The 27004-nt window shown below is 36.7% G+C and overlaps 1 protein-coding gene across 1 annotated transcript in view; it reads left to right on the top strand.

Moving 5' to 3' along the window:
- Positions 1-27004, top strand: part of TRHDE (thyrotropin releasing hormone degrading enzyme) — a 331593-nt gene that overhangs the window by 225038 nt on the left and 79551 nt on the right. The window contains exons 7-8 of the mRNA XM_006191101.3: positions 7583-7648; positions 26885-26950. Of these exons, the coding sequence (XP_006191163.3) occupies positions 7583-7648; positions 26885-26950 (132 nt within the window). The remainder of the gene's footprint in view (positions 1-7582; positions 7649-26884; positions 26951-27004) is intronic.

The following is a 27004-nucleotide window of genomic DNA, read 5'->3' as shown; positions in this document are numbered from 1 at the left end:
AACAATTAGTGAGTGATGGAAAATAATTTGATAAATTGTGTAGATTAGATTTAAAGGGTTTATGACTGCAGGGGGGAGTAAAAGCATTGAAGAGTAACACATTTATGGGAAGTTTCATGGTACTGTATGGACTTTCCATTTGCTTTTGAATAACGTATAGGGCTTCGAATATAAGACTGAAAAAGAGTATCATTGCAGTTGATGTAAATAGCATGATTAAAACATGAGAATATAAGGTATGCTTATGGGATATAAGATCAACTTAACTAGAGGCTGATTATTTGGCCATATGGGAAAAAGTGTTGATAGGTAATGGTGTGTTTCATTGTGTATGCCCTTGATTTACTGCCATAGGAAATTATTTTAAGAAGTAAAGAGTATGAGGGGAGGGAGCAGGGAGCTAACATAAAATAATGGTAATGATGAAGATGATACTAATTACAAACTTTTGCTGAAGCATATTATATGCCAAACACTGTTCTAGGTACTTTATATCAATAGTTTAAATGAATCCTCAGAAAAATCCTGAGGTATCATCATCATCATCATCACCATTATCATTGTCACCATCATCATCATCAGCAGCATCATCATCATCATCATCATTATCATCACCATCACCACCATCATCACCACCATCACCATCATCATCACCACCATCATCACCATCACCACCATCATCACCATCATCATCACCATCATCAGTACTAGTAGTAGTCATTGCTGTTGTTTTCTGTTCTAATTGTAGATACTTAGGCAGCTCATCTAACATGCCTAAGCTCTCACATCTAGTAAGATGACAGAGCTAGAAGTTTTAGCAGGCATTATGCTTCTTCAGAAGTAACTATTAATTATTACCCTGATGTGGTCCATAGGGTGAACTTGTGAAGGTAAGAATGCATCTGAGGCTGTCACTGACAGTCTGTGAAATAATTCAGCTGTGCAGTGGTAGAGACTTGGCCTCAGGAAGTAATAAATCAAAGAGGACTCCAAGGTTCCAAGCATGAGTGACTGGGGCAATGGGGCATTAATTCTGCTTTCTTTGTCAAACTAACTTTCCCTTTTTGTCCTCTTTTTCCTTCTTTCTCTTCTCTCTCTCTCTGCCTTTCATTTGGGTAATCAATTTGCAAGTGAGTTGATATCCAGGATTAGATATTTATTCTTCCCTCTAGAGTCCTAAATATAGCTTTCATACCCTTGTTTTAAAAATAGGGAAAAATATGTTTTTGAAAAACCTTAGAGGATTTAAGATATGCTTTTACTCCAGACCAAAGACATTCTTCAGCAACAAATCATGTTAGAGCATTGCATAATCTCTACACATGTCCAGATACAGTGCAAAGACATCATTTAGAAGTTTACATTATAAAAGTACTTTGATTTAGAATCAATAGACTAATCCTTTCAGTAACTTAGAAAGTAACAAGAAAGTGTTACCTTAGGGGTTTCTGTGCTAATCAAAGAACTCAACAACTGAATGGATGGAACAAGTCTGGAGACAAGTTCCGGGAGCTACTATACCTGTACAAAATACTTACCCCTTTGCCTCAGTCTCTCCCATATGTAAACTGAATATAATGATACATTATTTCCTACCTGTTCCTGACCTGGAGAAGAGGAAACACGTCTGTAATGTGGGATATTGGAATATATCTGCTGAAGGACTTCTTGAGAGGAGTAAGAAGGAAAAGGTTTTGTTTCGGGTGTGTGTGCTACTTAATATTAGAGAATTCTTAGTACCATCTTATTCCAGTGACCTTTCATCCAATAATTTACATTTGTTTTGACCACAGCATTTAAAGGCACTCAGTTGGGTAGGGTCTTCTGAGAGGAAAACATTATGGTGTGTGAGATATTTACTTGGGAAAAGAGCCAGAGAAGGTAGGGAGAGCCACCTGGAGGCCACACTGTAGTTCACACCTGTGCAAGGAGACAGGGCAGGGAAGAAGCCTTGATTTGAAAGAGCTTCAGACTGCAGCCTGATTGCAAGAAACATTCATGCAGGCCAGCAGGGAGTCCTGGAGCCGGAGTTTTCCATTAGAGGAGTCCACTGGCTCTCCCAGCTTAGCTCCCCTGTCGTGCTCAGTCATAGGCTTGGAGTGAACTGAAGGAAGTTCATGGTGGAGAATGCAGGCGGGCTAACAGTAGGAAATCAAAGCAGTGCCTTTTCACAGCTGCCACATCCACACACAGCATCTGATGAAAACACCACTATTTCAACTTTGCTGGCCCTTTGTTCTTACTGAACGTGCCCAAAACTTACCTTACATCTCCTAGTCCATCAACGTGTTCTATTCTGCTAGCCAATCTATGCCTTCTGTTCCATCCCAATCCTGGGCATGTTGGTCAACTATTTCAACTATGTCTCTTGAACTAGGTTTCCCTTCATCCTCTTCTGGGAACATCTACTGATTCTAAGCTCTGAGTAATTCTAAGAATTTCCTTTCTTTTTCTAAGTTCTTATTGTACCCAGTGTTTCTGAAGAGTATCATGTAACTATTTTGATTTAGGTTTTGACAAGAAAGTCATCCAGATTGGTTAAGATTCAACTAATTTTGGAGTTGAATGTGGGTGAGCTTCTAGTCCTGGCTCCATTACTGTATCTGTATTAATTTGGCCAAGTTACACATATCCTTTCAAGCCTCAATTTTATGATCTGACAAATAAAAAACAGTGGCATTTTCCTCACAATATTGTGAATATGACATATAGTAATTGCTTAATAAATGACAAGTACTTTATTAATAATTTCAAGTAGGACTTGTGACTTTTCTGCACATTTCCGTGTCTTTTTTGGCTTCTCATGGGAGTTACTTCAAACCCAGTTCTACCCTTCCCAGTCACATAATCTTGGGACCACATCGTCTACATTACTGAGGAGTGACAAGCTATCATTCAGCATTTACTGAGAACCTACTATGTGCCAGGAACTGGTTTTTTTTTTTTGTCTTTGTTTTTGTTTTTTTGCACTGAGTCTGTAGTGTTGAGTCAGACAGACCAAGTCACCACTCTGTTGAAGCTTATAGTGTATTTCCTCAACTTCTGTGTCTTACATTTCAAACTTTTAAATTTATCTTTACTTCCCTTTTCTGCCTTAGTTTGTCCTTATTCTTTTCCAAGACTAACTTTAATTGTCTTCTTATTTAGTTACCCTAGAATTTTGCTCCAACACCTGCCTCTTGACCTACTGTGACTCCAGTATCTGTCTTCACTAGATCGTCTTTTTCTTTGCATAAAGTTTTCTCCCATGTTTTTAAAAAGAGAAACATAAACAAACCTCAGGTGAACATGCTTATTGCTTTCTCTTTTCTTCCTCTGTTTCCATTGTTCTTCAATCTAGGTTTTGCACCAGGTCTATTTAAACAGCTCTCTCTTAACCAGGACCTACTTTGGCTTTCTCATGGCTGTTTTTTTCATTGAAAACTGAAGCACCTATTCTTAAAACGTGTCTTCTGTGATACTGCTTACACCCAGTTCTTTTATTTTTTTAATCAGTGTGTCATCCTTTGATCTTAATTTTTGTTTCATTGATTTTCTCAGCAGTTTTTATTGAGTGCCTATTAAGGGCACTTAAGTGCAGGTCATACAGAATCTGTAGAGAGATTGTTTTCTATCTCTTTCACTGAAACCTCAGCGCTTTTCTCTTGGCAATCTCAGCCCCTACAAATCCCAAGTTATGTCTTCAATCATAATCGTCTGCTGAATTTCATTCCTGTGGTCACATTTGCTGTCTGTTCCTCAAGTCCCCTCCTTGCTTCTCAAACTCCACCGCTTTCAAATGGGTGCTGCCACATTCACCTAACACTTTCTTTTAAACTCTGCATATCTGCTAATATCATCTTCCAGTCACTGAAGCTTTAAGATTTAAAATAATTTCTGTTCTATCTGTTAAGCCTATCTCTGGTTTTTACCCTCACCGTCACCATTTGCTTCTGGTTATTTTACTTCTTTCTTGGAGTATCATAGATAAATCCTGACTTTTTTAACCACCTTTTCAAAAATCCTTCCTGATCCTCTAACAAAGTTCCGATTGTTTAGTCCTGGTATTCAGTCTTCTAACAACCGCTTCAATCATACAGTACATTGAATCGTCTGTCACCTCGTTATAAGCCCTTTGTCCTTCAGTATTTCCTTCCACACTTGTGTTTTTCACTTTCATATCTGCATGGCATCCCCCAAGGGCTGTTCCTGCCACACCGTGCACACACGCTCTGTTTACCTTTGCTCATGGAACCCCATCCATCCTTCAAGGTCCAGCACAAGTGACACTTCTTTGCATCCTCTTTATCCTTCACCCCTCCAGATAAAATAACCTCTCCCTCTTCTGAAACACAGTAGAGTATTTTATTCCTTTTGTCATTCATCTTATACTATGTTGCGTCTTCTCATCTCACTTAGGAAAGTTTGAGGTCCTTGAGGACAGAGACTTGTGGCGTTCCTATTTATGTTTTGCAGGTTACTGAGCACACCACCTTACTCAATTAGCATATGTTAAAGGAATAAATCAGTTGGGAAGAGCTTCCTGTCTTCAGAAGTGATTACTTACCACCAAAGCACACTGATACTCTAAAGTAATAAACTGTCTATCCTGGCTGAGTAGTCTTCAAGAATACAAAGTAATTGCTACGTGTGCAACTAATTTCTCTTTCTCATCCAGTTATTATGTTGAGGGAACACCTTTCTGATCCAGGCACAGGGAACAGGGATACCAAGTCATAAGGACACAGTGCTTTCTCTGGAGATGTTTACTGTCTTTGAGACTAACATACATGCAAAGGATTACATGTAAAATAAAAATAATTTTAGCTGGCAGCTTATATGAAAAGGATATTCCAAATAGAAAAATTACTAAATGACTAATGAGTTTATAAGCATACTTTTGTAGAATATTCTTTGTGAAATCTTAAAAAAATCAGTCAGTAGTTTCCATCCGAATATCTCCTTGAGTCTTAGTATAGCAAATATGGTGATGGTTTTCTTGAGTTAGTCTCAAAATTATACAAATCTTGCAGAAATCGTATATTTATTTCCATAAAGCTGCTTAGGCTGTCTAACATCCAGTTTGTTTGAATGGGGCTGGAATTTTGAATCACAAGTGAGTATAAGTTATAATATTGTAAATAATATTTACTTTGGTGAAAAATGTTTTAAAGATACAGTGAAAGGGGATTCAGTGTTTTGTTTCTGAAAACAGTTTACTGTTTTTCCTACATTAAGAGTTGTGATCTTTGTTATAACCCATATATAGTAGGTGCTTAGTATATGTTGGCTGCATGATGATACTTAGTGATTTATGAAATTCTGTGAAATGGGAATTTTTTTTTTATTGAAGTATAGTCAGTTACAATGTGTTAATTTCTGGTGTACAGTACAGTGTCCCCAGTCATGCATGTGTATGCATAGATTCGTTTTCATATTCTTTTTCATGAAACAGGGATTTTTAAAATTGATCTTTGGAAAGAAATGGCTAGTTAAAAATAGCAGAATACATGCTTCTATGGAGAGCTTAAAATGTTCAAGTCAGCAAAACAGACATATTTTCCAAAATTTAATTAAATTATACAATATAATAATAATAGTAATGAGTACAGTGATATTTTATAACTTTTAAATATTGGTTATATTTCTAGGTTTTATTTCCTGTTGGTACTCTGCTCCAGCTCAACCCAGACAGGAAAACGGGTACATTCTTTATTAGGAAGGACTCCTTTGCCATTAGCCCATGCTAAAATGATGGTTTTTATAGCCCGACAAGAGACCAAGTCTTCATTACCTGGAGGGAAACACTTAAATCATCTGAAGATGGCTATTCTGTCCTGAAGGAAAGTTTGAGTTGACTGCAGGAGACTCTGTCTCCCTCCGTAGGTGGCAAGGGTTAGTTTTTCTGCAGAACTGACAGTTTCCACCCTCAGGGTAGGTAGATTAGATTGGGAAATGCATAGGAGGGGAGCTTGTCGAGGAAATTCAAGGAGCAGAGTTGATAAGTTCTAAAGGGAATTCTAACCTGGTCCCCAGATTGAATCATAAAGGCTTATATTTTATGGATTTATACTAGTGTGCAGAAGATAAAGAGTAAGAAGCAAAAAGAAAGAGCAAAGAGTAGAAGGGGTAGGAGAAAAATAAATCAGAAGAGGCATACAGCTCTGTGGCTTGCCAGCCTCATCATTGTTGAGTTGCGAATAAAATACCCATTTTGGGAGTGACAGTGGTGATGACTGAGATGTTTTGAGACATTTCTTTAATGGTGATTCATGGATCCTGAGTACTGTATTGCATTAAAATTCCAGAATTACAGGAAATGATTCTGGTAACAAACAATGGAAATTCATTCTTGCCTCTCTGTACTGGCTGCCTCAGTCCAGCCGCAGGCAGGATGGGTCTCTATGTGATTCTTATGATTCTCTTATAAAAAAGAGATACCTAGTAAGAAATAGTTATTGACGAATAAGAATTTGGATGAAGTGGGATACACAGTCATAAGGGGATTTTTTTTTCCTCCTTAAAACCAGGCTATCATTTATATTTAAACTTTTGCTGCTTATATCCACTGCTTCATAAAACAATTCGGTGCAGATTGAAATATCTCCTTGAAGGCTTATTTACATTTTACATACAGATTTGTGATCACCCAGGCTTAACCATCATTTCTTGAAGTGTTTCATATTGATTACATGTCAACCTTTTTGCACTGGTCTTGTCCTACAATATAATAATCATTCTCCAAGTGAGATAGACTTAAGTTAGTGTTTTCTTCTATTACTTTAAATATTTATATCAACTACATATTTGTTCTACTTGTCTATGGATATATACAAGTTTCTAAAGGGAAAAAAACAGGAAGTAAAAATAATTAACTTGTATAATACTGACAGTTAATACTTCTATCATGGTTACTATTTTCCAAACCCAGTTTGAACTGCCTTATATATAGTAATTTATTTAAATTTCCGAACAATCATATTAAATTAGGACTATTATTGCCTATGTTTTACAAGTGAGAAAAGTGAGGAACAGAAGGGTTAAATAGTTTTCCTGAGTAAACCTGGAGAGTACGTGCCAGAGCCGGGATTTGAACTCCAGCAGTGAGACTGCCTGGCACTCCCTGCTCTCCACATCTAGGGGTAAAGTATTCTTGTTTGAGCCAGCAGTAGAGTAACTAGCTATGTTACTTCAAAATCGTATTTTAATACGATTATTTATTAACATGAGTATCCCGCCCTTACTTGATTATGAACTTGTGAGTACAAGAATCATGTTTTATTAATTTTGCCATAAAGAGTGCCCAATAAAATTTGTATTATTCCCAAATTACAGCTTATTATGGCCCTGAGATATTTTGTCCAAGAGCTTTCTATTTTGAAGTCGTTGGTTTTAGATCCACAAAACAAACCAAAAAATGCAGTTATTACCTGTAAGTGAAGTATTGTTTTCATAGTTCTTTTATTTTTTAACTATTTTTAAGAATAAAATTGCATGAAAGAAGCAGACTATTTTTGAATGATATAGAATCATTTTAGAATTATGTTACTTGGTTGAAATTTTTCCTTTTCTTTTCTTTTTAAAAAAACACTCTTTCCTACAGGGCGCTGCTTTAATTAGAATGCTGGCTAATTTTATGGGCCATTCAGTGTTTCAGAGGGGTTTGCAAGTAAGTAAAATGCTTTCTATTTTCTCTTATATTTTTTCTTGTTCCTATGTTTATTTTAAAGATATTTCACAGCTTGGGAAAATGCCAGTATAAAATTACTGAATTTGATGGAAAACTTTAAGATGAGGAAGGTAAGCCGTGTCTTTCCATATGGCAAATGAAAGTGGTAGATAAGATACTCACTGTATCATACAACTCGTAAAACTCGAACTGTTACACCATTTAGAATCTCTTTAATATGCATTTTTAAATTGAAGTAATTTGCAGATATATCAGATCCTAAATATTCTATGTAAGGTTTTATGAAAGTCTATTTCCCTTTACTTCCATTTAAATGTTCGTATAAAGTGAAAACAATGTTAGCCCTGCTAGAATTATGTATTTGAGAAGTTCTTACTGCTGTTTTTCAGATATGTGCCTTTTATGTTGTTTGCTGTCCTAATGTTGATATGCATCGATTGTTATTTGTTCCAAAAATATTTAAGTGTTTTTTTTTAATTAGAAAATACAATATTTTAAATAAAGGGGGAAATAGAAACAGTTTTATCATACTGCACTTAGAGTATGAAGTATGGAATTTAGGAGTAGGTTCTTAGAAAAGGAGGAGTCTTAAACTCTTGAAAGCGAATACAAATATAGAAAAATAGAACTTTTATTCCATTGAACCTGTTGGAGTAAATCATGTTCCCAGCAGCAGTGATTGATGAATTATTTATGCTGCATTCTGCTACTTAGAAGTGTCCTTTAAAGTAAATTGATGTTCACCTGAAATACAATTATGCTAAGACAGAGAGAGCAATCAATCTTATCTGTTCTTAGTAAGCTTTTCATTTTGAAATTTAAATAAACTACATACAGGATCAGGACATATTTTAGTAGTATAATTTCATCTTCAAACCAAAATAAACTAAATGATAAAATACAAAGCCAGAGTTAAATATGTTATGACAAAGCTATAAATGCTTCATACAACAGGGAAAAATATATATAAATTTCTTGAAGAATAATTTCCCTTAGAAAATATTTTTACAGAATTGTTCTGGCAGGGGTTGAAATTTACTTTAACCACCTTTTTCCGTGAGGGACACCTTCAGAATAGCTGAATTCCATTGAGCATGTTTGCCGAGCTGCTAATGTCTCTATTCTGATCACATAGTTAGGAAAATCTTTTTTTTTTTTCTCAAAGAGTGCCCTCCATGAATGTCAACTGTCTGGAGAAATGTCCTTTGTTATCCCCACTCCTCTTGTTTTCCCCCAATTGAAGTTGTAGCATCACAGTTACAGAAACTATCTAAGCTTTCATAAGGGCTACACAAATCAAATTTGATCTCCTGGTAGCAAGTTGACGTGAAATCATTTTCTGGATACAGTTTTTATTGTTTCTTTTCCCTCATTTGTGTTTATGGATTCGCTCGGCAGATTGAATAACTATAGTTACGTTATCTGGAAAGGACTGTTGCTTTGTAACAGTTTTTTCTTTGTCTTGTCATACTTTGTATGGTGTGCAAAACAGATCCATTTTTTAATATGCCCTTTTCAATTGACCCAGTCTGTTCAATTACTTATGAAACAGTTGGAATATACCCTCTGACTCCCATTATATTAAACTTTCATTGGAAGCTTGTGTTAATTTGGGCCGTTGTGCTCTGATACTTGATTTGGTTAATTTTCAGCTGAGGGACTCTATGTTTGTCAACATTGCATTTCATTTACCTTGTGACATCTCATTGATCAGATGGATCTTTATCCTTCAGTACTTCCCTTGCAGCTTTATTTATACTCATCACTCAAGCTGATTTAGTGTATCATCAGCAGTTTGGATTAGTTTACAGTAGATCCCTACGTCTGGGTGATAAATTATCATCTCTTGTGCAGGAAGATGTATGGGATGCATTTTGGAAATGACCTCCTGAACAGACACTACACGTCATGGTGCTGAGTGGTCACAGAGTTGATATTAATATATTTCCCATCCACGGGGCTCTGGGGAGTCTTGGTTTACATGTTGTTGAAGGAGCTAATCTGGACTGTCAGCGCTTGCCTCTGCTGGAAGATCTATTAATTGTTTTTACATTAGCCAGGGCTATTTCTACGTTGACAAATGGAAGTTTATATTTATAGACAGCCCCAGGGTTGGATTTACCAGGTGTTGGCATCCCACGTTGCAAATAGTTATTTTTTGTTTTGTATATTTTTTCCTCCCTTCATCCTTTTATTCCTTTTTTCCTCTCTCCATCTTTCTTTCCCTTTCCTTTTTTTTTTTTTTTAAGTACTTGGAGTTTAGCTGTTATGTTGCACACATATAATGATGGTTTCTTCTAATATTTGTGTTCTCTTATATTTTTTATATCCTTATGGCCCATCTTAAGGTCTTCTGAGAACAAGACAAACATTTTTTACAAATACAACCACAAATCTATAAAATATATGTTTATGCAATATAAATTTAAAATAGAATATAAATAATTATGTAGTAATAGAAGTATAATATTTATATATTAAATATAATAAAAACAATATAGAAAAGTGGATCAGTTCACATGTTTATATTTAACTTAGCAAGTATCTGAGTATTGAGTCAACTACATTTTTTGTAGCATTTGCAATAGTTTGTTTTGGACAATATATTTCAAGTTTCAATTCACACGTATATCCCTCAGGAGGAAGGGACTCCAGTGGCTTTTTGAGAAAAGTTTTGTTTCTAATACCCATATAATCCATTTGATCAGCTACTAACAAGTGTAGGAAACAGTTTCATACTGAATAACCACAACTTTCCTTGCTCTGGTCTTTTTGATTTGTTTGATCTAATTCCCTTATTTCTTGAATTTTGTCTGATGCTTAAATGGTTCAGTCTTGCATAGATTTTAAAATGCATAGCCTCAAAACGTCTTTGTAACTAGACAGTATGTACATTCATAAAAATCTAGTCCTGGCTACCATTAATACAAGTTAGCTTCCATTTTGATGTTTAAATTGAAAGTTAGAGCAAATCAAGCTTGAACCCTGGCTGGATTATGAATGCCACTCATAAGTAACATATTTTTAAAACATAGAAATGTTTATATTTTTGCAAACTCTCTGTATCTACTGTTCTTCCATAGTCCATTTCTCAAAGTAACAGCTGGCATATCTGGGAACTCAAGAGGCAATGAAATAGGAGAAACGATTCTTTGTCTTGTTTCTAGTTAACGGTAAACTTTCTGCTAGTCACCAAACCGTTCTTGGCCTCTGACTTTAGAATTACAAAATGCAGGCATTGGACGAAATACTCTCTAAGATTTTTTTCATCTTTCAGATTCTCTGAATCTAAGATTTATTTAATGCATTTGACTAGTTAGACAGTTAAGGTTTGATACGTTAATTTTGGACAGCTGTTTTAATTTGATGACATTTGTAAACTAGGCATGCAAAAGTGAGTGCACCCTGTTCTTGAATCTTCAGTTTATCATGTGAATATTAAGACTGTATGGCTTTGAATGTACACAAGACTATAAATATTGTCAAATCAGGCCAGCATTTGTTGTTAACAGACAATTTTTCCTGTTAATTTTGTCAGTAGTCAGAAGCAACTTACGTTTCCTTTGCTGTATAATTACCTTTTATACTTTGTTACAGTTTCATATTTTGCTCTAGGTACTTGACATGTGATTGAGCTACAGTCGTCTTAGGTGGCATTTTCTAAGGACTTGCATTTTGAAATTTCTTGATTTTCAGAGTATTTGCTATCTTCTCTAAGGTCAGAGTTCCTACTCGTATCCCTGAAATTGGCTGGAATTAACTCTGCTTCCGGATCTGATGGCACTGAGTGTATTGGAGGTCGGTCTGGAGGAGGATCACCACCCCCTTCAATGAGTGTCATGCTAGGGGATTCAGACAAGGGATAACTCCTTTTCTCAGAGGCAAAAAGTGAGCTGCTATTGGTGCCAAGGAAGGCTCAGTGGAATTTAGACTTTTAAGGTCCCCGTTCCTATTCTCAATGTCCCACACTTTCTCAGTCAGTACCCTGATTTTCACATAAAATGAAAAAAGCCCTAATAAAGTCATGAAATTTACTTGAATTGTAATTCTACCACTCAGAATTTCAAACCATACTCTGCTTTTCAGTTATACTGATTCTAAGTCTACAAGAGATATGAGACTCTTTTAGCTTAGTCATAAAAGCTCTCTGGTTCCCTGACCTTCAGCTGAGAAGTTAAAGCATGGAGGTTGTAATTTTCTTTTTGCAGTCTCTCCAGTCTAGTCAGAAATAGCCATTCTTCTCAAAGATTTTATAATTCTCTCTTTTTACTGTAATGTTCTATTGAAACAGTCATTTGTGTTCCCAAAGCCTCGTCTTCAATTTAGACAAGTTTAGGTGACAATTTAACAAACTGTTTTGATCCTGAAAGCCATGGATTACCAGGATCCTACTGCCTACAATTAATGATATTGCCTCATTTACATCTGATGAAGACAGACAATTGGTAGGTTTCCATCTTGGAGGGTCTGTTTTCTGGAACATACCACTTGGTATATAATGCGACAGCAAAGCCAAAACCTTTCTGGGTTTTTCAAACAGAAAGGGATTTAACACAGAGTATATGAATGTCCTAAAACTATTTGGAGAGTTTCAGAGGAGTGAAGGTCAGTAGAGGCACTGCTAGACTTTAGAAAAATCAAGAAATTTTCATCCAATGTAGTTCTAGCCAGGTTTTGGAAGAGAGTGAAATTAAATGTGCTTGTTCAATTCGCCATCTTAATCCAGAAGTCCTTTGACTTACTTTTTTCTGTTGGCTTTGGTGACACTGTGTTTCATCTTAGTTCACCCCATGCTCAACCCCTAATACAGTAAGAATTGATGAATCTTTCCACAATGATCACATCTTTCATTTCCTAGGCTTCTTATTGTTTAAGTACATACACATTCATTCTCACCCATATGTAGCAATGCTTATGCATTTGATTAATAAATTACGACCTACTTTTTTTACCCTGTTTTTATAATTTAAGCTTCCACAGCTCAAATCCCCAATTTTACGTAAGAATTCTAGGCTTACTCTTCAAGTTAATAAATCAAATAAGGATTATTTTAGATAGAACTGTTTCACATGACTTTGACCTTTCTTATTTTATTTTTCCTTGTTTTTATCTCCCTAGTTACATTGTTTTTCTTTTTCTCTGAGTTTTCCAGGAATAAAAGAATAAAGCTATAAATTTGAAATCCTCAGATAACATTGACTGACTCTGTAGCTATTAAAAAAATAATTAGTACACAGTTCTACTGCTTTTTCTGTTCAAACAAAACAGTATTGTTTTAATGATTTGAGCCTGGTGGTACCATTCTTCATGTTGCTATGTGGCAACACCAGAGAGTTGAAATTATGCAAAAAAAATCACTGTTAAGCTTGATATAAACTCAAATCAGACTCTGAAATTCGTGTCAGAAAGTGAGTCACCTTCTTGCTCATCCAATGAGGATAATTCAATATCATTTAAAATATGGTTGAATAAAGAAAGATTCCTCTTGATTAGTATTTAACTGCTCTTTTCCATAAGGTAACCTACAAAAAGATATTTGGCTCCAATTATCAGGGTGGAAATTGCTTATGCAAATCAATGTAAGGCAATGAGGTGTGGATAAAAAGCAAAAGGGAAATATCATTATTATTGGTCTGTGCTCATAAAAATCCTGATTGCCTGAAGGTAATGACAGCACAAAGCTGTAGGGGTTATTAGCAGCAACAACATACTCAATAACTCGTGTTCCGACACGAGGTTGTATCTTAGCGTTGTGTGTACAGGATTTTTATTTGGTAAGTGCAAGCTTGTGTTTGTGAGTGTTTGTCCCCTTGCAGGGGGATTTCCAGGTAAATGAAAAGTCAGGCAATAACGGAGGAACAGAGACAGTGTGTCAAAGTTAATTTCCTTTTTGAAAAGATAGTACTGTGTTTTCATCCAGATGGCTGCTGAATCATGCTTAATCTAAAATTGAATGACCGTCGATGGTTTTGGTTCATCTTTCTCCGTGTTTCTGTGCAGTTTTAGATATGGTATAGGTTGAAAGGTTAACACTTTATAATAATTTTTTGTGGTTACTCAATACCATATGATCATAATGCTGTCCGTGCTGGTGTTTAGCCATTGGTTTTGACCTCATTAGCATTTAACTCATTAAAGACCTAACTACAAAGCTAAAGTTAATGAGTATACTATAGAGAAAATATTAATTTTAAGGAAAGATTCCATGGATTTGAGAATCAAGACTACTATCTCTAATTTTTAAAAAGGTGTTTAAAAAATTACGTATCAATAGCTATTCATACTTCTCAATCGTAGAAAAAGAATGAACTTGTTTATGTACAGCTACCAGTTGAATCTCTTTCATTTTGCTCTGAATTAAATGTTGTTAATTGACTACTGTGACTATACAGAATTAACTGAAAAACCCTCATTATTAAATGACATAAACCTCTATTTGGTCATCCCACAAGCGTTTACCCAGCTTAACGGGAGGCCTTGTAAATATATACTTATGGGTTTTCTTTTACCTGTTAGTTAAAAGCTTGAGCTATGTTATATATTTTAACAGGGTTGATACTATAAAATGATGTTTATGATAACTTTATTTAAAATGTATTTGAGAAATGATTAGACACATTTATTTCATGAGTAATATATTTATATATTGGTATAAGTGTAATTTGATCTTTAAATATGCACTCACTGGGGTGTGGCTCTCTACAAATTCTCTCACTCCTTGTAAACCTTACTTTGGTTAGATCTCTAGTTCAGAAGTACAGTCAACTTGCCTTAGAGGCATTTTTTTTCTAACCTACTTGGCTCTTGTGTCAGCAGTTTTCCTTCATTTTCTTTTTTAAACTTGTTTTTTTTTTCCTCTTATTTGATGTCCTCTTTTCAGAATATTCATGTAATAGCCTAGAACTACATATTTGACAATGTTGAAAGCTTTGCTGCTAAAAAAAAAAATCCTTCTAAGTTGGGAAGATTCTTTTCCTTGTCATTCATATTGATGACTTGTCATTTGCTTGGTGACTCTATTACATAGTTTAATACTAGGAGTAGGACATAGATGTTCCATAATATATTTAGTTTTTCCTTTGTTGGTGAACATTTAGCTTTGTTTCCAGTTTTTGTTAAATAAACAACATTGTAATACTCTTTAAATGATAGATTTTTTCCATTATATTTTGATTGTCTTTTCATCTACATTTCTGAAAGTACATTACCGATTTTTCTTCTAGAATATTAAGTCAATATATATTAGTAGAAACAAAGTTTGAAAGTTCTCTTTTTATAGCACACTAAACAAACAACATCAGGTCTTATTTTCTAAATAAGTTTCTTACTTATTTAATAAGTAGAAATTACCCAGTTGTTTCAGTGTATGTATTTTTATCACAAGTGAAGTTGAAAACTTTTCATACGCTCTCTTATACTTCACTTTTTCACTTACTTTCTTATGACATATTTACCCATGCATTTTACCCGTTTAAAAAAATGGAAGTTTTACTCCCTTTTCATAACTTTACGTGAGTAGTTAAAAAATAAAAATAACGAACCAAAACATATTTCTACAAATTCTTTTTCCCTTTGTAACCTAAATATCAAAATTATTGTCACGGAAAAACCACATGTTACAAACTAGTGGCTTAACAGGAGTACTGTAAAGACATATCCTAAGTTATATATTTGGAGCCTGTCTTACAAGAGATTCAAATGCATTCAGAATTCCATGTTGATCTACCTCTGTGTTTCTGTCTATGGAAGAGAAGTCTCTGTGTTCGTGTGGCACTCAGAGAAATGGGGATATTCATTTATCTTCCTGCATCTCATTTCCTTTTGCAGTCAGTCTCTTATGTTCACTTTTCTCTTCTGCTCAAGGTCTCTCCCTGTGATTATGTTACAGATTATTTTTTCCCTTAAGAGCAGTAACTCATCCTAGTGTTAAAATCTTTTCTTAACGCTTTGTGCTAATAAATCAAACTTGTGATTTCTCTTCCTGCATCAGCTCTACTTAGTTTTATATCCACGTTGTTCACTCATCAGATTTGTTGAGTTATTCATATATCCCCCACATATTTATTACATACCCACTCACTGCCAGACACTGTAAATACCAAGTATTCAGGGCATGCTGCACACAGCAGGTCCGCCCCCTGATCTCATGAATCATATAATAAGACTGATGCTAAATAGGAGAAAAGTAAATACATATATATTTACTAAATATGATAACTGCTAGGAAGGAAAAAAATAGGATGTTGTTAGAGAACATAGGGGTAGGTGGGTCAGGCAACTTTATGTTGGATGTTTAGAAAATCCGTCTTGAGAAGAAGGTATGTGTATGGAGTTCTGAAGGATGAGAAGTTGCTGGAGGTGAGGGGAGATCATTCCAGAAAGATGGAAGGGCTTCTACAAAGGGCTGAGGGAAAGAACTGAGCATGTTCAAGGGAAAGAAAGAAACTGGTATAGATGAGCAGAGTTAGTAAGGACAAGAGATGAGATAGAAGAGGAAGGCGGGAGGTAATTGTGTAGTGCAAAAATACCTTAAGAAGGCTGAATTTTATTCTGAGTGCAGTGGGATGCTATTAAACAGTTTTAAACTGGGAAGTGGCATGGCTCTATTTATATTTAAAATAGTTATCTGGCTAATTGTAATAATACATTGGGATGGGGGTAATCAGCATATCAAAAGAGGAATCAGTTAATAAAATTAGGAAGATATTTTAATATTCAGGTGAGAGAGGGTAGAGGTTTACATAGTCAGTAGATATGCAGCGACGTGGATGGGTTCAAAATGTTTTTTGAAGGTAGAATGAAATAGACCTGGGGTAGATTGGATAAAGAGTGTGGTATGAAAGATGAGGAAAAAAAGATGCCTGTGAATGATTCTGAGGTTGAAGTCCTGAGACCAAGTCCTGAAGGGCTGTAGCAGTTGGAGGTTGAGGGTAGAGGAGGGACCAATGAGAGACTGAGGTGAAGGAGTTCAAGAAGCAGGCAGAACACGAAGGGTGTGGTGTCACTCATGTCAAGGAAAAAAAAAATATTTCAAAAATAAGAAAGTGATCAAGGAGAGGTGGAGTGGAATAAAGACCGCAAAGTGTCCTTTTGGCATCTTGCAAATTTAATGATTTTAGTGGAATGGGTTAAACAGTGAATGGGAAAATTCTTAAATGGGGGCAGTGTATGTAGAAGAAAATTTTAAAATCTGCCAAGAAAGGAGATCAGGAAAAACAGGGTATATAGTTAGAGGGGGATGAGGGCTAAGGAAAGTTTTTATTTTGTTTTGTTTTTAAAGATGGGAAGTCAGTTGTACTAGTTTTAGGCTAGTAAAGAAGGAGTCAGGACAGAAGAGTTTGCTAATGCTGGACAAGTAAGAGATTCCTGGGAGTCTGTTTCTTAAGAAGGTGCAAAGACTGGTCATTGATAGGAGAGACAGATAGTTCCAATAAATTTGGAGATTTGGACATGAGAAAATAAAAGAGCCCCTTTTCTGATGATTTTTTTTTTTTTTTTGAGTGTTATTTGAAGTAAGGTCAATGGCTGACAGTGAGGTAATTCTGGGCAGTATGAGAGGTTTGAAGACTGAAAATTGGGAAGAGTAGGAAGGCTTCCTGAAAGTATTGAGCATTGGGTTTGGTGATTATGAATTTATAATAAAACTCAACTGCTCAGTTGCATTATTTTCTCCTGTGATGCTCAGCTGCATGGGTGCAGGTTTGGAGAAGGCAAATACTCAGATTCATCCAGGACTGGGTTTTTTGCCAGCTAGTATAATTAAAGGACAGAGCTGCCGAGAAGATGAGGCTATTTGCTGGACCTGATTAAGATGCAATAGAAGCTGGATATCCAGGGACACAAAAACGGGAAGGATCTGATAGACAATTACCTACCATTAATAATGCTAACAATACATAACATATTAGCAAGTATATGTGATTTTAACACCAAATGGAAGAAATCCCCCATGTTTTTGAGCATATGGGAAATTTAATCTGTCCTTATTGAATTCTCTTAGGTCATGCCCATTGGTAGGAGAATGTTCCAGGGAACTTGATCAGTCTAGAACACGTGGTGAAGAACCTCTGTTCTCATCCACACTGAAAGGCAGTCTTACTAGTTTCATGGGAAAGAAGTGAGATCGTGCACGTGGCTCGAGTGTTTGGTATACATCTTGTCCAGGCCTTGCCTTGCTGGTCGGTGGCCTGAAGGTTAGTGTCTTTGCTGTTTCGGTGCTCACTTAGGTGTGGCCTAATTAGTGTCCCCATTTCGTGAGCTCCCCCATCAGTGGTCATTTCACCTCAGTAGACCTCTGTGAAAAACCGGGTGCTACACCCCCAGCCTCTTTCTTTTTCCAGACTTGGACAGGAGACGGTTCCCAAGCTTTTCTCAAGTCCAAAGAAGATTTGGTCTCATTTTTTTCTTGCAATTTTACTTTTTAAAAGTTAAAAAAAAAATTTCCTCCTCCAAGTTAGTCCACTTAATCTCACTTCCCTGGGCTTCTGGAACATTTTGACTTCTCTCGGAGGTTAGGTTGAAGATGTTGACTTTAGGCTTTTTTTCCCCCTGAGTTTGATCTTAAAATAACTAGTTTCTTGGGTTCTTTGTGTGGCAGGCTTTTTTTTTTTTTTTTCCTAAGTGCTTTACTTGTTTTATGTCATTTTCTATGCACACTGTTCTCAAGTAAGTACTATATTATCTACTCTATTTTTCCAGTTGAAGAAATTCAGGTTTAGAGAAAATAGACTTCTTACCTAAGATCTCATGGTTGGTAAAGATTAGCCTGAATTCTTAGTTTTTGTGAATATGCACACCACTTCTTTCTCAACTGAGTTTCACTTTCTTCTCAACTAGCCATCGGCACCTGGGGCTGAGTGAGAAAACCCCGCGTACGTGACCTTCAGTCAGTCGGCATCTTCATTTACGAAAGGCGGGGAATTTTTTACCAGCCAGGATATAATTTATCTATTTTGTGAGCTTGCTGTGGTCAAAGCCCTTTACCGGGGCATTCAGAAAAAGCAATTCACAAACTTCAGTTTTACCAATAGATTCATTTTATGTCTCAGTCGTATTTCAAGCTAGCAGCAGCCTTGAGAGGTGGGGATAGTTTAGGACCTCAGGACACCCCTATAGACTTACTTTCACACTATTTGGCTGACAGGTGTAGGACCCTGTCAAGTTGTTGTGGAACGGAGCACAATTCAACAGCCCCATACGGCACCTCTGGAAGCGTTCCTGCTTGTGGCAGCATCGATGGCACCATCTACCATTGCTAAAATAAGTGGCATGTGAACACACAGCTGATGCAGGAATATGCCATTGTCTGCAATTTAAGATAAACAAACAAACAAAATCTTTCATGGGCTAGCAGGTTGTTTTGATTTAAAATTTTATGATTTTCCTGGTATCTTTCACAACCCCTTAAGAAAGTACTGATTTTACAAAATTTACATTCATGATGTGGAGTAATGGATTTTTTAAAAGCATTTTACTGTTATATTTTATTTATTTATTATTGTATTTTTTAATTATTTTATTTTGGCAGTGAGGAGGTGGTAATTAAGTTTATTTATTTATTTTTTTAGAGGAGATACTGGGGGTTGAACCCAGGACCTCATGCACGCTAAGCACGTGCTCTACTACTTGAGCTATATACCCTCCCCATGTTTTTAAAAACATGTAAAATGCCCTTTTCTTCCTACAGAAGTATCTGAATACTTCTATATCTAAGTAAACAACTTGTGAAAGTAAATTAAGGTTAAACACACATTTAAAAAAATGAAAATCCAAAATCATGCAAACAATGATATAACTGACTTATCAACTATTGTCATTCTGTCTAGTCAAACAACTTTCCTTCCTAAATTTCACCTCTTTTTTTTTCTTTTTTTTTTTCTTTTTTAACTGTACCTGGAGGTCAGAAACTGCTGTACCTCCCAAAGTTTGGTAATAGTTTCTGTTTTACTGGGTTTCTTTCTTGGAAGCTTGTTATAATTTAATAATAAAAATTTGATAATTGTACTTCTTTATCCATCGTTCTTATCTAATAGAATTAAAATGCACACATTCTTTTATTTTGCATGATGCTTTTTCAGTGCTTTGCTACTCAATTTTACTTAATTTCATAACTTCCATCCTGTCTTCAGATGTTAACAAAAGTCACGCTTTGATCTGTAGTCTGCCATTCTCGTGTTTCAGTTGGTCATCTGTCAGTGTTTTAGTCTCTTGCTTCCATTTCTCAGCATCAGGGGATTTAGAAACATCCTCTCAAGTGCACGGCCAGGCTTCAGATGGGTTTATCCAGCCCTTGTGTGACACTGCTGTCCTCCGGCAGCATAAATCTGCTTTTGTTGTTGTCCGTGGGTCCGTGTAAGAGATCCTTACTCTGATAATGCACACACTTACAAATATTTAATGTTAGACACTTACAAATATTTAATGTCATAGCTCCCAGTTTAAAAGCCCTTAATCTAGAAGCTTTAAGACAAAAGATTCACATGGTTTCATTTTTTATTGTCGTCACTCTATGTGTTCTCCTCTTTGTAGAGCTTTCATACCTTTATTTCCAACCTTCTTGTCTGCCTCTTTTCTTTTTTTAAGTCTCCATCTCTTCCCCTCCCATATTTAATATCCTTAATAATAAAAGCCTAGTAGATTTATATTTTCATTTTGCAGAAGTCGTGAGGGATAATTTCCATTTTTCTCGCTGAGGTGACCAAGAGAATTTAAGATGTCTTTATTTTGTGTGTATCATCCATGTGTGTTGTATCAGTCAGGGTTTTGGGTTGCAAGCAACAGAGACAAACTCTGGCTAAATTAAGCGTAAAGGAATTTTTTTTGGAATATAAGGTAGCCATTGGAATCACTGGGAAAGCTGGAGACTCAGGCTTGCAAAACAGGTAACAGGGACGAAGGTGGGATTCAGAAATTAGGAAACATAGTCCAGGTCATGCCACAGGACTGGCTGGCTTGGTTGCTGCCATTAGCGTGGCTGTATCTGGACTGTTGGTGTCACCATCGCAGGGAGTGTGATTTCAGCTGTTTCTGCTCCTTTGTATTGATCCTGTAGGAGTCACAGTCCCGGGATGAAGTGCCCACCTGTGTCCATGCTTTAGCTGCCGGGGGGAGTGGAGAGGGAGGATTTAGAATTTTGTCCCTTCCATTTCAAGTGAGAGGTATCGCTCACCCTCACCTTCCTCCAGGATTCCCTGATGAGTTATTGCCTCCATATACAAGTGGGGTTTGAATGCTGGAAAGCCAAAAGAATGACAAACGCCCACTACAGTTTAGAAATGAATAATATTTCAAACCCTTGCTTCAGACTTCTTGTCACATAGTCAGAAAAATCAATACCTGAATGTACCTGTCATTTCCCAGACTAGTCTTACAAGTAGAAGGGGTTCTACTTCCCGGTGTCACTGAGGCCCAGACTTGGCAGCCCTTGTCTCATTGGAGGAAACACTATTGGTGGGTTTCCCGTAAGCTTGCTTCCTCTTCATTCCCCAAGAATTTTTAAGCCAAGTCTTCCAGAAATTTTTTTTAACCAAATTCTGATTTTGTTCAGGTTCTCACCCATCTAGATGTAATCTGTATCATCATACCCTTCACAGGATTGGGTCCTGGCTTGTGCAATCCCAAAACAGTACTCCTTGAAGCTTCATTAACAGATTTCTGCGAGTACATGATGCAATTCTGACAAATGGAAATCATAGGGAGTTTGACGTAGCATTTGAGGAAACATTTTCCAGATTCTTAAAAAGAGATTCTCAGGAAGGAATTCCATCTCTTCCTCTGTGCAATGTCACATCTGAATGGGGTTCTTGGAATTGCTGCACTCATCTAGCCCCAAAATCTGACGATGAAACCAAAATATAGATAAAGGTGGGGCCAACAGAATTCCAGAGGGAAAGAGCTGCAGCTCTGTCTTACCTCCTTATAATAGGAAAGAATAAAACCTGTCATTAAAAATGGTCATTCCAGAGTGGATTTATTTGTTATTTGTCACTAAGCACATATAAATCAATCCATATATCTTTGGTTTTTATCAAACTGCCCCTTCATGTCCTGAGAAATGAACCATTTATACAGCTAACACTCTGGTTTAACTGGCTGAAAGGTTCATGAATGCTGCAGGGCTCATTAATAGGAGAGCCAGTATTCTATAATTATTTCCATATGAATTTTAAAAGAATAGTTCTTTACTTCCTCGGCTCACTGTTTACATTTTCCACTTGTTATTTGTCCCACTGGCTTTTAGATACGAAATCTTATGAACCGTGTCATTTGTAAGCAAAGCAAGTAAAACAAAACGTGGTCTCATACCCAATAGTTCATAGGCTTTTGATGACATCATAGCCAATTGCATACACCAATGCAACTTGTATATCTGACACATATGCACTGAGATAGTATATTAAGTCCCATGTTAGTGTTTTCATATGACGTTTTGGGGGAACCTGATAGGTACAAGAAATCTCTGTTTACTGCATTGTCAGCTGTCAGTGGAAAGGCATATTGCATAAGGAAAGACAGAAATCACACAAATATATTCAGCATCTCCTGTGATGCTGGTTAAAGAGTTGTAAGTAGGAATAAAAAGGTCCTTAATCTCATGGAGTTTGTAGACTACGTAAGCAGTCAAACTAATAAACAGGCAATTATACTACAGTGTGATAAATGCTCTTATATGGTGAGACATGTGAGAATATAAGAGGGGTACTTAACTCAGAATTGGGAAAGGAGTGGGAATGGGCAGGAAAGGATTCCTGGAGGAAATATATCCAATTTGGCTCCTGGAGAGTGAATTGAATTTAAATAGGTAAAGGAGAAAAGACTGTGCAGAGAACTAGAAAAGGGAGGAAGTATGCCTTAGGCATCTGCCAGAAAGCTGGAAGGGCTAAGTTGAGTTAGAGGACAACGAAGTAACAGATGGGGTTGGAGAGGCAGAGAGGGACCAGACCATGAGGGACGCCTTTAAGTTACAGTAGGGTGTTTGGACTGTATTCTGAATGCAGCAGGGATTCATGTGTGTATTTGATGAAAAGAATCCATGTGTGGCTCCATGACAGAGATTTGATTTGAAAGAGACAAAGCAGAAGCAGGAGCAGTAGCAGGCATCTGGGCAAGATACTGTAGAGTGGCTGTCAAACTTAAAAGGATGGGGGAATGCTGGGGGCATATTTAGGATTTGGATCAGTACCTGAATGTGGCAGAAAGAGAGAGAGAGGCATCAAGGATGATCCCTTGGTTGAGGTAGATGGAAGGGTCATCACTGGGGAAGAGCTGCCAAAAGGAGATGGTGTTGATGCAGGAAAAATGGATGTGGGGCATGAGGAGGGCATGTCCCAGGCTTTGGTTGAGCCCCTGGGATGTGCCCCGCCAAGTGTGGGTCCTTGGCTTCGCACAGGAAAGAATTCAAGAGTGAGCCACAGTTGAGTAAAGGTAGATTTATTTAGAGAGATACATCAAAAGGCAAGAGAAAGGCCATGAGGTGGTGGGAGTTGGGTGCCCAGATTAGAGTAAAAGTAGGTACACACTCTGTAGACAGAGTGTGGGCTGTCTCCAAACGGGCAGAGAGAGGCTGGAGGCCGCGAGGCACCATGTTGCCAGTTTTTATGGGCTCAGTGGCTTCATATGCTAATAAGTGGAAGGACCAGCCTAACTAGCCTGGGGAAGGGGCTGGGATTCCCAGGAAGTTGGCCATTTCCCACTCTTTGACCTTTTGTGGCTCGCCCTGGGACTGCCGGTGCCTGTGGGCGTGTTATTCACCATGTTAATATATTACAATTGGCGTATAATGAAGCTCAAGATCTGCTAGAAGTCAAATCTCCCACCATCTTGAGCCTCAAGGCTACTGGGGGTTGAATCTTCCATCATTTGATGTTAACTGCTGTAGCATTCCTTGAATGGCTGTGCCTGCCCCCTTCCTGTCTCAGTATGGGGGAGGACAATGAGCTCAGCTTTGAGCATGACTCAGTTAACTGTGTGTCATCTCGTAGATACTGGATTTGGGTCAGCAATTGTGTGCACAGGTGTAGGGTTTGGACGAGGACTGGGGTCTCTGAGTTCCAGTGTTTTGATTTCTTAAATGATGATGTTAACGTCTAGCTCATACACGTCATGAGATTGAATGAAATGAAATATACAGCAACTTACACAGCGCTAAAAGGAAGGCAGATAGTATTGTTTTCATGTAGTATGTTCTTTAATTTTTATTAATGATGCTTTTCCTTTTGTTATTCCATTTTCCAGCCTGTAGCCTGAAATGATTAAAAAGATGATAGCAGCTAGGGGAGGGTATAGCTCAGTGGTAGAGCACGTGACTAGCATGCACTAAGTTCTGGGTTCAATCTCCAGTACCTCCATTAAAATAAATAAATAAAAACCTAATTACCTCCCCCAGCAAAAAGAATTAAAAAAAATTAAAATTAAAAAAAGAGGTGATAGCAGCTGACATCTACAGAACAGACAGTACTGTGTTAGGCATGCTTCACTTTTTTAACTGTGTACAGATATTAAATCATTTATTTCTCAGAAAAACTCTGTGCATCACATACTTTTATTATCCATATTTTATAGATGTGAAGACAGGCACAAAGAGGGTAAGTAACCTGCTGAAGATCATAGCTAGGGAGCATTGGAGCCTGGATTTGGACAAAGACAGTCAGGCTCCCATTCCTGCACTTTATCAGAATATACTTTTGCTTAACATGCTTTAAACGTCTAATTGGTTGACATTGTTGGTTTTGTTCCTTAAGAATATTCTAGTGGTCACCTTTGTTTTATTCTTCTATAAAAACTGTACTCTTTCTGAAATATTTTGGGTAGAGAACCCACAATTCTCTTTACAGTTAATATTAAACCATTCTTCTACTTCAATATTATAATGTCCAGTCTATTGCTGATTGGCTTCCATACACGCAAATGTAAATATAAATTTCCATTTCAGGTCCGTTAACTCCAGCCATTTCCATGTTCATTGACTTGGAGGTTTGAAAGGAACTTAAAAGTCTGCTTATCTAATCTCATACTGAATGTTTGATTCATCTTGTCAAGTGGTTATTATCCCAAGAATTCCACAGTTTTAATCACAGAAACCTTCCTACACAAATCACATCTCAGTGTTTGCAGTTGTTTTCAGTAACCTTTTTTCTACCTCTGTTTCCCTAGCACCTTGAAAGCTACCTGGCACATGCAAAGTGCACCATACACTGTGTGGAATAAGTAAATAAATGACTGACCATCAAAAAAAAAAAAAGAAAAGAAAAAGAAAAAGAAAAAAAGAAAAACCACATTCACTGTTCTTTAAGTTTTTTTTGTAATTCTACCAAGACAAAGCCAAATACCCTCAATTCAAAATATGACCATTTTGTGTAAGAGGAAGGCTAACAGAGCTAAGGAAAACATTTGGGTTTTATTGTGGAAAAAAAGAGGTGACATGTTTAGAATTCCAGTAACACCCCAACACTGGGTTGGGTGGGAGTCCGAGAAGACGTGCTGTCTGCCTTGGACACCGAGGTAGGCAAATTGGAGCTGCTTCCTAAGCCTGGGTGATTGCCATTTCAGCCTGTTTGAAACATAAACTTGAACTTCATTCTGAATTAGGGAGGGAACCAAGAGCTCAAATTGGTGATCAAGACCGGGTCAAGGTCAACTCGTATCATGAACAGTTGGATTTTTATGCCTGTCTGTGAAGAGAAACCTGTAGTCATGTATTGGAGCTTTCAAGGTCTATGTAGTTTTCCTTTGTTCTCTCTTTTGGGTTATCCTAGCAACACTACCCATAAACAAAACCCAGTAGTAAATAGTTCTAACTTTAATACTTTTTAATTATAGCATCAGTAAAATAAAATTCAAATTTATGTCTCACGATTCCTGTTGTTTCCAAATTTATTCATTGAAGTCCTAAGGAAGCATAAAAGATAATTGACAACTAAGTCTGAAATAATTTAGTTACGTCCTAGTCTCTGAGTTCTAATTAAAAGTGCTTCATATGGCACATAAAGCCAAAACTGGGATTCAGATTGGTTATTCAGGGTTGTCTCTTTTCAATAAAGTTATTCATATCACCTGATGATGACAGTGGATTTGCGGTTGCTAAGTTAGGGTTGGTCTTGGTGTCTCCAGGAGTCTGATTAAGTGGGAGTTGCCACTTGCTGTGCTGTGAGTTGCCAAGGAAGCTGAGTCTGAGTCTGTCACAGGTGCTACGATTTGTATTTCAGAAAATTTGCTTCCCCAGCTTTAATTATCCCCGAAGTATTCTGCTTTACATAAAGCACTGAAGGAAAGCGGCAAAAAACAATTTTTTTTTTTTCAGTTTTAGTACTGTGATGTAAATTGGGATTTTTGTCTCCTACCTACATGTTGTAGAGATGATGGAATTTCAGATGGAGGGGAAACTCATTTCATAATGTAAAACACTGCTTTCTACTGACTCTTCCACTTTCGATTCAGAAAAAAAACAATGTCAAATAGCTATGACTAAATGACACATTCACAATGACAGGAGGCATGGTTTCATGCTTCTTAAAGGGGAACAGACATGAATCAGGTAGAAAGTGTTTGGTTTACTAATGATTAATAATGGGGAATCCTAAGCTTAAAAATATTAAATTTAGGATTGACTTTTTCTTATTAAATATTAATATGTGTTTGACATTCATAAAAATAAGTATGTATCTTTTTTTTTTTTATTAGGCAGCCTGTCCTTTGCAGAGAGACTAGGGAACTGGGTAGGGCGTGGAGAGAGTCATTAACTTTTTAGCAAAATAATCCCTCTACATATCAGTATATGTTGGTCAGGTTTTTTTGTTTGTTTGTTTTGTTTTGTTTTCCATAAAACAGAATTTTTTTTTAGCACTTCAACATGAAAGCCTCCTGGGAAAGTTTCCCGTAAATATTTCACTGCAGAGATAGTTTCTTCAAAATTGCTTGAGTTTGACTTGCTAAATTAGAGGAAGATCTTTGACCCTAGAAATCCATAAGAAGTAATGACGACTATGAAAATAATTTTTAAGGGATTAGTAGTGCCTGATCATTTGATTGAGAAATATGCTATAGTTAAATCTCTTTGGAATATTTTTAAATGAGATTCCTTATTTTTTTTTCATGTCTTTCTCTTTGTGTTAATGCGATTCCAACCAATGGAAATGTTTACCTGAATGGAGCAATAAATGTGTTTACTGGAAATTGCTTAGCATTTGAATTGAAATGATAATTTTATATTCTTCGTAGGATTACTTAACCATTCATAAGTATGGCAATGCTGCCAGAAATGATCTCTGGAACACACTGTCAGAGGTAAGGCACAGAAAGCTTGAATGCCAAAACCTCTTCTTGAATATTTGAATTGAG

The sequence above is a fragment of the Camelus ferus genome, chromosome 12, assembly GCF_009834535.1.
Source record: "Camelus ferus isolate YT-003-E chromosome 12, BCGSAC_Cfer_1.0, whole genome shotgun sequence".
NCBI classification, from domain to species: Eukaryota; Metazoa; Chordata; class Mammalia; order Artiodactyla; family Camelidae; genus Camelus; species Camelus ferus.
The sequence above is the reverse complement of the archived record's forward strand: the minus strand, read 5'-3'. Positions and strand labels throughout refer to the sequence as shown.